Source organism: Pseudopipra pipra, chromosome 7 (genome assembly GCF_036250125.1).
Source record: "Pseudopipra pipra isolate bDixPip1 chromosome 7, bDixPip1.hap1, whole genome shotgun sequence".
In the NCBI taxonomy this organism is placed as follows: domain Eukaryota; kingdom Metazoa; phylum Chordata; class Aves; order Passeriformes; family Pipridae; genus Pseudopipra; species Pseudopipra pipra.
In genome coordinates, this window is record NC_087555.1 from 34,995,885 (window position 1) to 35,009,171 (window position 13,287).

Below are 13,287 nucleotides of genomic sequence, written 5' to 3' on the forward strand. Positions count from 1 at the left end.
CGTTAAAGGCAAAACAAAGCTCTCTTTTTAATATCAAAAGTCTAAATTATTGGAGCAAATGCCTGTGAAGGAACAGTAAAAGTAACTTTTTTTCCCCTGCAATATCCTTGAAACAACAACATATTATTTTTTTATTTCCTAAACGTTATTAATCAACACTGAAAAGAGTAATTTAGTACAAGGTTTTACAGATAATACACACAATTATTTGACATTTTGAGGGCTTTTATAGCTTAAAAGTGTTTATTGTAATTGTTTCGTTTTAACTCCCCTGCAAGGCTGCACATCTAACATTTACTCTTTGTTTTTTAATCCTTGAAAATGAAACCAAGGCAACTCTAGAACAGGTAGAGATTTAAGCTATTAAGCATCTTTTTGTTATTCAGCTTACCCGACTCATAATTTTCAGATGACGCACATGAGAGTACAAAGCTTTCTGGTTTGCAGAGATAAGTTTTACCAACATATCACACACATAAGCAGCACAAAGAAATGGCTGCGGTAACAAATATCAAAGCACCACAGCCCTCAATTATGAGAGTAAGTTATTGATTCTCAAAAAGTAGATGCCCCCTTTGAAACGTACCATTAAAAAGCACTGCAGAGATTGTGCTTAAGATTAATTTGTCCAGTCCAAAATTCTAAAATCAATACAATTGTCAGGCTTTGGGGGGGAAACTTACCATAACATGTTTTCTTGTCCAAAGACAGTTTCATCAGGTGTGGACAGGCACAGGCAGCACTTCTGTTGTGATTGATCAGACACATGTGAGAACATGGACCTCTGCCCTCGTTAGCAGCACATGGATTGGAAGCTAAAATTGAATAATGAAACACAAAAAGTAAAACCACCTTTTCAAATTAAGGTTTGTCACACTGGCATAAGCTACACTGGTGAGAAAGTGGTAAATATTCTATTGAAAGACAAACCCAACCTCAGTGATAAACTGGGCTTGTGCTCTAATCAATTTTTCTAGGCTAATACTCAACTCTTGTCCACGAACATATATTTTAATTTCTTTTGTTGCTGTTGTTGTTAATACAGCCACAAAATTCATCATTGTAACCTCATGAAGACACTGGAAAAATTTTCCCAGGGAGATATTAATTTTGCAGCCTATTCATAAGATTTAAATGTATAGAATTTTACAATCCTAACAAGGACACGTGGGATTAAAAAAATGTTAACATGATAGGGACCTGAAAAATGATTTAATTTTGTGAAAGCTTAGTCAAAGCTTAGATTATGATATGAACTTTGGCAAATTCAGTGTTTCCTCTCAATTTGATCTCTCTGCCAGAATATTACATTGAAATCTAACATGCAAAGATAACTTGCAAAAAATACATAGCAAAGTATTTCTACTTTTCTTAAAGAAAAACCTTTCCTAAGTGTAGCTTTCCACAAGTAGATTACTATAGTTCACTGACTGAATGAAGTGTGCTAAAATTGCTTTAAAGAGGAGAAAGCAAGCTGACTGGAGAAGACCTGTTAGTCTTACAAAACCTGGAAACCATTCTTATTATCTTTATTAATTACTATAAACACACAGTTCCAGAGCACTGCTGAAGAGACATTTCAGGCATAAACAGAAAGCAATGTTGATTTTTCCTTTTACTAAAAAAAAGCTTTGAAAATTAACATTGATGGAAAGTGGGAATGACTGACTCATAAAGACAAATTTACAATTATCAAAACCAATTAGTTTAGAATATAGTCCTCCAGCACTGTGCTGGCCTGCAATACCAGTAATTAGACAACTAGAGAAATCTGACGTATGAATTTAGTTCAAGCACTAAAATTTGAAGACAAAAATCAAAGTTTGCTTCATGGAACCATTTTTTCCCCCTCAGTACTTCCTTAAATTTATCCACCAACTCCTGGAGCCTTTAACTACTTACCTGTCTAACCAGTACTACAGGAAGGATGAAGCTTTCAAAACCCTGGTTAAACAGGTTAATGAAATTCTTTCCATCATGATTCTATCAAAAAATCATAGGGCTTCACTGTTTTCTGTAAAGTCATCCCATTTGCCGCTTTTAAGCACTGGAAGCACAGGAGGCCACTCAGCACTCTCCCAGCCTTTAGTTTGCCCTGCTATTCCAAAAGTTTATTGAAAGCAGCATCCCATATCCTCTCTGTCAGGTCTCCTAAACCTCTGACAAAACGTCGTCTGGGCCAATGAGCTTAAAACTATTTATTGCTGCTTAATGATTTAATATCTTCTTTGACAGCTAATAGACCGTAAATACCTCATCATCCTCATGGGATGACTGTACTTTATTCTACCTTTCCCAAAAACTACAATACAGAGATGTTTATTTAATATCACTTTTCTTGTATCTATAGTACCAATTTTGGGGGTGATCTCTTTAATAAGTTCACAAGTTTGTGTGGAAGACAAAAAACATGAAGTTAAGGAAATAACATTGAAGAAGGTTCAAAGAGCCTTCACAGATAATAATTATTAATGCACTATTAGTAAATATAAGTCATCTATCTCTATGAACTATACATCAGAAAGGAAACATAACTCAGACTTCTGACAATATTGTGAAGGAGATCATAGAATCATTTAGGTTGTAAGGGACCTAAGAAAACCATCTAGTGATTCAACCTCCTGCAATTTTTTGACATTTTTAACATTGCTACTGCAAGATTTAAAATTTAATCGTATGTTTTGTAAAACAGAATTTCCTTTAATTTATTTGCCAACACCACAAAACAGTGTTTCCTGTGGAACCTCAACTTCTCTAAATGCATATAACCATCTGTGACAATGATTTATTTAGGGCCTAAAAATAATAAATACAACTTGTCTTTCAGTGCAAGTAGTGCATTTTGTTCTTCTCCACTGAAGTTGTGGTTCCAGTCTGCTCCAAGTATCCACAAAGAGGAGTCAGTACAATTCATGCACTGTCTGTTCACATCACAGTTCCCATCACAATTCCCTCATACAGCATGGAATATAAAACCGATGGAAAAAGAAGTGTTCTAAAGCAGATGTGTTTGTTTCCACATGAGTGAGCAACTCTGGGAGCAAACTATCATAATCTAAAAATTACTTCTAACAGCACATATTTACATATTCCTTTCATATTCATACTGCTTTCACTGAATAACAGCTAAGCCCATTCTCTATTTTCTAATAAAAACTAATTCTCCCGAAGGCACATAGATAAGTTATTGCTTTGACTCTCAAAAATTTGGCTTTTATTTCCTTGTGCTGATTCTAATATTTTCTTCTATTTCTATTGTGAATAACCACATAACCATTCCTTATTCACCTTTTCCATGCCATTTATGATTTCACAGACTGCCATCATACAGAAGGCTGTCTATAAGTTGTACTTCAAGCAGTATCAGCCTACCTGTCCTCAGACCAAAACCTTTCCCATACTCTTGATCAGCCTGTCAAGCTTTCTCAATAGCTTTTGTATGATCTGTATACAGTATTCAAGATGTGGGAATAATATGGATTTATACAGCACCACAGTTCGCTGTCTATACTTCTTTATTCCTTTCCTAGTCATCTTCAGCAATATATTCCCTTTGATCATAGTAACCCACAGAACTGGCATTTTCACCAATATGCCAGTCTTTTGCATTATTTAATTGATTTCCACTGCTGATTGCTTGTCAATCTATTTCTTTTACGGTGCTGAGCACAGACACGTACACATCACTCTGTCATCATGTTACTTCTTGACTGCTCTCCAATTTTATTTAAGCAAAACATTTCTTTTTCTTGACCAGTAACCCTTAAAAAACCCCTCAGACATCCCATCACCAGCTGACAAATGAACAGTTACTCTGACAACCTCTCAATATGCTCATTCACTGTGGACCAACTTACCCTCCCCATTAACTTCATATTGAACCTGTCCCTTCATGGCATCAGATTAGCGAGACATAGTTTGATCTTAATCTTTAATGGTGCACAACATGATTAAATTCTGCCCACACCTTCAAATATACGCACTACAGTTACATCAAAAGGGTCCTTTTAAATTGCTGACAATCAATTCCCACTCATATTTAAAACCAGCTATAGATCCAATCCTCTGCTCACTTTCAACAATTTTAGCATCGCTTGTCATAAGGCCAAACATCCTCCTGCTGCAGTCAGCCAAGTTAAAATCTTTATACCACCTGATTACATCTGATTACTTTAGCACTGATCTTGGGAATTCACAGGTTGTGTGATAAGGTGTGTTCTAAAATAAATAATTATTTCCTCTAATCACTATTTCTATTCCAGTTTGTAATCATTCACTTCAAGAATTAGTTAACACACTACCTAACAAAAATCTACATATCACCATGAAGCTAAATAAACAAGAACATTATTAGGGCAAAGTTAGCACAATTCTTCATGATATGCCATTGTACTGAGGATGATAACTTTATGGTAATTCTGAAGCTCTTATTATCAACTGTTGGGGTCAAAACAAGCAAGATGAGCTCCTCCATCACATCTTGAACAGTTACACACCTGAACCACCTGCCCCAAAAGTTGCAGATAATATGTCAACCAGAAGAATTCATACAAGAAGAATAGGTCAAAGCCTTTAAAGAACAAAAAGACCATTTTAGGCTGAAAAAATCACTGAGTTACAGGCTACTGGAAACCTGTATGGGAGGAGAATGGCTGATGTCTTCCCCCAGGTCCACACCTTCCTTTAGGCCCTGATCAGCCACTGTCAAAGACAGGATGCTGAGTTAAGACAATGGGAGGAGAGATTGCACTTATAACTCCTAAAACAAAAATGGAACTTTCACAAGGCACTAAGGAACCCAGTTTAAAGCTCAGAAAAACTATATGTATTTTGCATGATTTATAATACATATTCAGGTTTTGAAGTAAAAAAGGATGTACACAAGGTTGAGATAAAAATCTTAAACTAATTTTTTTTTTTTTAAAGCTACCCATCTTAAGCTACATTTCTGTAAAAAGTTATTTATTTCAAACAGCTGGCAATCTGGGTCTCAACAGAATATTGTAACAAAGGAGCGCTATGGAGTTTAATGTTTTTCATTTTTTAATTACAGAAGAGCCCAGTGGTACCAATATACTTTATATTCAACAGTTGTTATACTGTTTGTTATGATTTTTAAATAAAAATTTCTTTTGCAGAAAGGAAACTAATTCCACATCCATGTTCGGTTTTTTGTTTTTCCCTTTATTCCAAAGTGATACCCTTGAGAAAAGAAAAAAAAAAAAGGGGGGGGGGGAAATGTGTGAGAAGTTCACAGCTTTTTGTTTTCAAGCTCTGATCCTTCCAATGCACTATATTTACCACTCTTATCACTATCCTTAGTACATCTCCTGGTACAACTTCTTGTGACTAAAATAGAAGACCTTGTTCTTGGTAGCAAGTGGATTTCTAATATAATGGAGCAAGTTGAAAGAAAATGTTCTTCTTAGAAACCCTGTGTTTGCTTCGTTAACAGCATTCCTGACACAGCTTCGGTTCTGTGAAGATGAGTGGGTCTCAAGTTCATATTCCTGAGAATATTCTGCATTAGGTAAGAAGGCTTCCATAATCCCCTGTGGTTTCCTGACAGATGAACTTATCAACCATACAAATATCTCACTGCAACTTCACTACCCTAAATTAGCATCTGTCCTAGATTGACTGTTGCTTGAGGCTACAGGAATTTATTTAGCTCTGCTCTACTTTATTTCAATCAAAATAACTTGCATGATATATATTGAAAGCTAATAAACTTTCACCTACATAGGTGACCCAGATGTAGATCTGTGGAGATTAAACTAAAAAATGTTCATCCTTCAGTACCATATTTATACTGACAGTTTGGAATGTAAATCTACCGTTAATTTTATTTTGAGATTCTAACCTGCACGATATCTTGTTCATTTATTGAAAAAATAGCTACAAATTCAAAAGAAAAATAAGAAGTTACAGCATAGTATCACTGTTTTTCTCTAGCTCCAATAAAGCGAGGTACTGGAGATTCAGGAAAAAAAACAAATTTCTTCCATTGAAAGAGAACAATTTAGAGCAAACCCAAAAGGCCAATCATAAAATCAGAATCCAGTGTTTTCTACATCATAAAAAAAAAAAGTTGCAATTACACAACTTGATATTTGAAACTTCTTTATTTGGGAAAATAACAGCTGAAAACTCTTCTACAGCTTTTACTTGCCTTGAGGCCAAGATATCTGTGACTGTGGAATACCGACTGATGTCTCCCTAGGCTATAGACTCTCTCCAAAGACGCTGCCTGGCCCCAGTCTAAACAGAAAATAGTTGTTCTTTTTCTGACAGCAAGAAAAGGCTAATGGGAACTCCATTGCTACTATGAAAATATGGAACAAAGCTCCTCAAATCCCAAAACTCAGGAAGTGACTAATTACAAATAAAGAAACCTAAATCCCCTCCCTGCTAAAAAAAAAACAAAACAAAACAAAAAAACCCCACAAAACCCAACCAATCAACTAAAACCCCAAAAAAACCAAACCAAACCAAACAAACCCACAAAAAACCCTCAAACCCCCAAAAACAAGCCCAAAATACACATTATTTGAAAGGAGTGTGCAGAGGTGCATATTTACGCCCTCCGTTATTTTCACGTTCTGGGCAAACATATTCTTCTGTCTCGAAGTCAGACAGTTTTGTTAGAGCAGTATACTGCCCTAAAAAGTAAACTCTTAAAAATTAGAGAAATAAGAGGCTTATTTAAAAAAGTAATAAAGTCCAAGGAATTTGGCATCCACTGTAAAGCAGTAAGTAACGTTCTTCTTTAATAAACATTCATTATTATTTTAAAATAAACCCATCAGAAAAATGTATCCTGACATTCTATGTCACCTGCTGTGAGGTAGATGAGGAGGTCACTGTGAGTCTTTATCACAGTTGTCACAAAGCTTCACGAACTAGCAAATGAGTTGTATCATTGCTCTCCTTTTTTCCACATGTGCTATCAGGGAACATCCTTCAAATCTTTTGACTACTAGCTTGCAGGGAGAATTTTACTTGCTGGTACTCATTTATATTAGAGCTTTATCCATAGTTTTCTATGCATAACTGAGGCAGAACTAGATTTCAAGACATTTACAAAGCCATACAAAATTGTCAGGATTTAATGTTTTCAAATCAGGATTGCTCAGAACCTACTAATATAAAAGTCTAAATGGCTTACTGAGTGCTACAAACCCTGGGTGAGAAGAAAAACAAAATATCGTTTCTCAATATTAAAAAAAAAAAAAGGTGTATATGAGATGAATTTTAAAGTAGTTTCTATTAACATCAAATTTTTGACTGAAGAATTGAAATTTATCCAGTGAACCTGGGAAATTCTATAACTGATTGGTGGTCATCCTCCAGTGGTCTTTTTTATTTCCTACATTTATGGACAAAATAATTTTTGTTATATCTCACAATAAAAATACATATTCAATTCTTTTTTCAGCATTGATATTTTTCAGGGTACATATAGCTTATATATATATATATATATATATAAGCTATATATATATATTTATGAACTCCATACAACCTTCTGCCACATGGGTTGCATGCCTTCATCTAGTGCTGAATACAAGGCGAATTCACATACAGATAATTATATATATAAAAAAAAAATCTATTTCCCCCCCTCATAGGAACAATAATAAATTATTCTACAAATAATACAGATATTTATATATAAAAAGAATATTTACTCCTCCTCTCATAGGAGCAATAATTAATTATTCCATAAAGAGTCACCTTGTGGTTGACGACTTGGATGGTAGATCTGAAGATCAAATGGCTGAGCACTTGTTTTCTGTATTACACTGACATTCTGGCCAGTCCACTTATTGGCTTTTGCCAGTGTATTGGTTCTCCAATCTGTCCAATAAACTTCACTCCCATACAAAGAAACAGCAAAAGGGTGAGAAAGATATTCGTGACCCCGTATGATCTCTATCATGCCGGTTCCATCATACAGTGCAGAATAAATGGCATCCGACCTACAAGATACCCCCAAATTTAAGAGAACATAAAAATAAACATCACACCACCATTATGAAATTAGGCAAAATATGTAAAAACTTAACTCTTACATACTGGTAAGACCAAAGGATGTTCACAGTGCAACCATTAATTTCAGAGATTATTTCGTTCATATTAATAATTTAACTAGAGATACGAAATACTGGCTTGCCTGTATAATGTTTAAATTTACCTCTCTGCTGTGAAAAATACAACAGGAAAATCAGTTTCAGATGAACTTACAGGAAAAAAAATAGTTAACTACCTTGGGCCTTCCATGGATAAGTGTCAGGGAGGACATGTGGGAACTGTTCTCTGAGAACAGGGAGCCAGGAGCCATGGATGATACCAGAGCTGTCAGGGCAGAGGCTTCTCCCCCGCCCCTGATTTATGTCCATGATGTAAATAACTACATTCCACTTACAATGCATTTCACATTTCTTCATGCAAGAATAAGGGTTTATAACCAAATAATAAGAAAGCTGTTATCACTTTACCTGGCATCTGTCCACACTATTCTTTTTTCAAAGTGATCTACAGTAAGGCCATTAGGCCAGGCTCCAGTATCCATATCTTTATATATGATTTTTCTTTCTGCTCCACTCATAGAAGCAGATTCAATGCGAGGAAAATTTGCATCCCAGTCCGTCCAAAACAGAATCCTTGTAAGACAAAGAGGAAAAGAAAAGGGATAGAAGAAAATATTAAAGCACCAAGAATAATCTTAAATGGTTTAATAAGACAATAGCTGGAAAAAATGTTCAAATGTTTACACGGTTTAAATTAAAGGAAAAAAACCTAGATCAATTTGGGCAACTATATAAATTCCTTGAAGTAAAAGGGTAATATTTCATCATTAGTGTTAGAGCAATCATGAAATTATAAAAGTTTTTTAAAAGCTAGGAGTTTAATTCTCTTTTTCATGTCCATTTATACAAGTAACAGCTTGTCTTTCTTCCCTCTATAATTAGAAACCCAGCCCATTAAATGAAATTATAATGAAAGCTTCTGAAAGTAATTCACAAATGAGAAAGATGGGGAGAGCAGAATGGGAAGAAAGGTGATTTGAGGTAGCAGGGATCAAGGAACAGGCTAAACCAGAGATTTTTTAATCCATTATTAAGAGTGTTCCAATGAAGATCCCCTAGATTTTGGCATGTGATCAACAAATTTTATACAGATCAGTCGAAAGAAAACAGAAAAACTGTGTTGTATGGTTGGCTCCCTCAGTTATGTACTACCTCCAGTGTTTTTCCAATAAGGAGAGCTTTCACCTGTATTACCAAAGTAGTATCTTGCTAAAGGTGAGAAGCAGTGTCATCAAAAGGCCAAAAATACACTCTAACTGTTCTTAGTTTATTGAGTTTTCAACACCACACAAACTTTTTTACTTGTCAAAAGAAAATAATACCTTTGATAGGAAAATTTCTGATTAGCTGTAAAGAGCTAATGGCAGAGAGTCAGACAGTAACCAAACTTGTGACAAGTTTTCATATTTCCCACTAAAAGACCTTCAACATTAACAGAGATGTTAAACAGGATAAGACTACATGATTCTGTTTGTCTTAGTGCTGAGTTTCTGCCTGTGTAGACCCATGTGGACATACATGTTTATGTATAAAAGTTTATTTTAAATACATCTGTGCATATGTAGACTGAGAATACATGCTTGGCCTCACTGCAGGTTGGAATGGAGCTATGGAGTCACACCTCTATCGGGATACAGGATTTGTGCAGTCCTAACAAAACCCTTTGCTTTAAATCACCAGTGTTTGTTTATTCACATTTATTTGTGAAAAGACTGAGGAGCTATTCCTATCTGTGTTCAAAGATTTTATTCTTTCCTTACTTTTAACATAATGTAGCATCAATTGCTTCCAGTTTTTCAAAAGGCAGATTAAGCCTTCAGTTTCAGCAAGAGGGGTGATTTGATTTTTTTTTTTGCCTTCCAACCACTTAATTTGAACAACTTCTCTGCCAATTTTTCTGCCAACAAGATGGCTCTTTTTAAAGATCTCTATAGATAAGCAATGCACTCTGTAAATAAGCTTTCTACTATCTCAGTTGGGAGGGCAATATCCTTACTCATTTAAAGCACGTACATTCTAATTCACAATTTAGGTCCCAGAGAGACCTCAGGTACCAGAATATGGGACCTTTATCTATTTTTATGTTCACAGCTTTGTTTCTGAAAGAAATATTCAGTGAAGACATGACAGACCCCAGCAAATCCTAAAATTAAATATTCCCAAAGTTAAATATCATGACTGCAAACTCACAATTTGTATTATTTTTTGCCACATTTAAATTGTGCTTGGTGGTTTGCTGTTTTGGTGTTCAGTTGTTTATTTCTTTTTCTCCTCTGAAAGAATAATTATGAGAAGAGGATGTAGCTATTGACTATCACCTAATATTCTATTTTATAGGATATCCCTAATGAACAGGTAGAAAAAATACTGACAGAAGCTGTCAAACATTATCTCTACTTTAAAGATGGAGAACCAAATACAAAAGGTGGGATTTACCTCACTCAACTGTTAGTCTTCCAGTAACATCTAAACTACATTTTTATAGCCACACCAAAAAAAAATCAGACTCTAAGTGAGATGAATCACCTGGACAACACTTAATTCTGTCCATTAACCACACAGGAAGGTTAGACCAAAGGCTCCAGTTACTATCATTCACATTAAAAAAAAAATAAATGAAACAACCACATGTCAAGGGAAGTAATTTGCCAAAAAACAGATATCTGTATCTCCTGATGTACTTTTTTTAACCCTCTTCAATGGGACAAGACCCACCAATAATGGATTGTTTATCAGTCAAAATATACTTTCAGGAACTACTAAGGATAAGTTAGAAACTATAACTCACAGCAAAAAAAGAAAATCAATCAATCTCACATTTAAACCTCTAACTTTGAAATACTTTGCAACAAGAAAAAGCAACGTTTTTATCATTACCCATATCTGGGATCCAAAGCAATAGCCCTTGGATGTTCCATAGCTCCAGCTATTAATGTTGTTCTCAGAGTGCCATCTAGTTTTGCTACTTCAATCTGGTCCAAATTGCTGTCTATCCAGTATATGTTTCCTGCAATCCAATCTACAGTAAGACCTTCAGGTGTGGCCAGGCCATGTTGTACCACAACCTCAATGGCACTAACACCTTAAAAAAAAAAAAAAAGAGGAAGAAAAAAAAGAGAAAACAAAAGAGTCTTAAAGAACTAATACAGAGTCTGAATATATAATATAGTGAACATGGACATACAAGTCTATCATATGTTCTTGGAGTGAATTCTTGATTAATCTGTATCTGATGGATGATAACACTTTCTTCAACATGACATTTTTTCTTTACAGATGCAACAGGATGCTGAAAATAAGTTCAGTTTTGGAAGTTACACAAATGAAATTCATTCCACAGTAATAAAAAAGTTTAGGTCTCTGATGCTTTAGTCAGTAAAGCCCTGAAACTTTCCATAAAGGTCAGAGGCTACATGCAGAGTAACACAGGAGAGGTACAGAACTCATGCAGCTCTATTTCCCTTGTTTCTCAATCAGAAAAAGAGAAAACCAGAAGATTGTGACGAAGTCAGAAATGGCAGGGAGAACTCTGTTTGGAATACATATTTTGAGAAGCTCCACAATAAATAGCCTTACTTTATTCCTTTGAATTCACATGCACAATTCACACTGTTGCTGTCAACTAACAGCTCTTCTCTACCAAATATGTCTTCCAGAGAATCACAAAATGTTTCACACAAATTGCAACTACAGAATCACTCTGTTAGTCCTCAGGACTTCCAGGAAGGCACAGTGCTCTTGCAGGTGCAAGTCAGTTCTTGACAGCTGCAAGACTAAAGGATTAAATTAATTTTTTTTTTTTAATTGCTACGCCACAGAAGTCACTTGGTTTCTGGTACAGTGGGATTAAAACACACTGTGACAACAACAGGCTTTTATTGGTGTCATACAAACACCAAAACCTGGAAAGTAGCAATTCTTTTGCTGTTTTTACGTACTTAACAGTGTAGGATATTTCTTTCCTCATCTGGATCTCTGGATACAAAATACTCACAAATACAGTCTACTAATGAGTAGAAAAAAACCCCAGGAAACTAAAATCAAGCATTTCAGAGAACATATTTGTGAATGCATAAGTGAACTTTGACAGAAGCAAGTCAGATATTCTTATGCCTCTTCGCTCTTGCAGGAATGGAAGCACTGGAACATACACTGCAACAAAGAACATTTTGTAGAAACCCTTTTGTATATGTTATGAGATTATATTGAGTTAAAGGCCATCATTAAGTCACCAGGGCAAAGAACGTGCCTTTCTGGATGCTATAAAATTTTGAAGTAGGATCTGTCACCTAGTGAGAGGATGTAATTTATCAGACAGCTGATAAATTCTTATACTTTGTTAATAAGATGAAGGTAAATTACAAAAAAATGAAAGAAATCAATATTGCACTCATTGGATCAGAAGGAAATATCAGCCCTTTGCATTTGCCATTTTCCTCCCCCTATAGCCTCTTGCAAAAAGAAGCTTTGATAATAGAAGTCTTGTCTAGCTCGACATCAAGTACAATCTAGAGATATACCTTTTCAAAGGCAGAATAGCATCATAAATTCTGTTTCTGTGAATGGCAGCTCAGTTATGACTGAACAGCTCCAACACCCTGTAACTGCAGTTGTTCTTACTGTTAAGAAAATAAAGATTAAATCCATACCTCCAGTGTCAGAGAGCTTGCCTCTGTAAATTTTGTCCTCTACCACATCTGTCCAGTACAGTAAACTCTGACTGAAATGGAAGTCAAGGGCTATTGTATTTCTTAGCCCAGGAACTAAGAGGCTGTAGTCACGCTTGTGAAGATCAATTTTTCTGATCTCATGTCGAATAGAAAAGATTATGAAAGCTTCAAATGGATCTGGAAGCAGAAGATTATACATTTCAAAAGGATAATAAAGAAGATATTGTTACATATTGATATAAATGACAAGTAGAGGGTGAACGACAGAACACTTAATCAGAAGGAACAGATGATTAAAACAATTCATCTTCTGATAAGGAGTCTTTCAAATACTTTTTCAGTCCCACAAACTTTTCACTTCTCCCTTTGAACATTACCTTTGATCCCAATGATAGATATTAAACATTAAATTCGGAAATATCAAACTCAGCTATTGAACTGTGTTTTGTAGCCCATAATTTGAGCTTTAAAAAGTCACAGTATCAAAATCAAAAGCTGATTTCTCCAAAGTTTGAGAAAATATT

General features: G+C 35.1%; 1 protein-coding gene across 8 annotated transcripts in view; it reads right to left on the reverse strand.

The window, feature by feature from the left end:
• LRP1B (LDL receptor related protein 1B) overlaps positions 1-13,287 on the reverse strand; it is a 675,294-nt gene that overhangs the window by 188,271 nt on the left and 473,736 nt on the right. For all 8 annotated transcript variants that reach the window (XR_010432039.1, XM_064661626.1, XM_064661625.1 and 5 more), the window contains 5 exons: positions 12,743-12,940; positions 10,971-11,175; positions 8,502-8,666; positions 7,738-7,982; positions 684-815 (listed from right to left, as the gene is read on the reverse strand). Coding sequence is in view for 7 of the 8 variants with exons in the window: in XM_064661626.1 (XP_064517696.1) it covers positions 684-815; positions 7,738-7,982; positions 8,502-8,666; positions 10,971-11,175; positions 12,743-12,940 (945 nt within the window). In the remaining variant the exon portion in view is untranslated. The remainder of the gene's footprint in view (positions 1-683; positions 816-7,737; positions 7,983-8,501; positions 8,667-10,970; positions 11,176-12,742; positions 12,941-13,287) is intronic.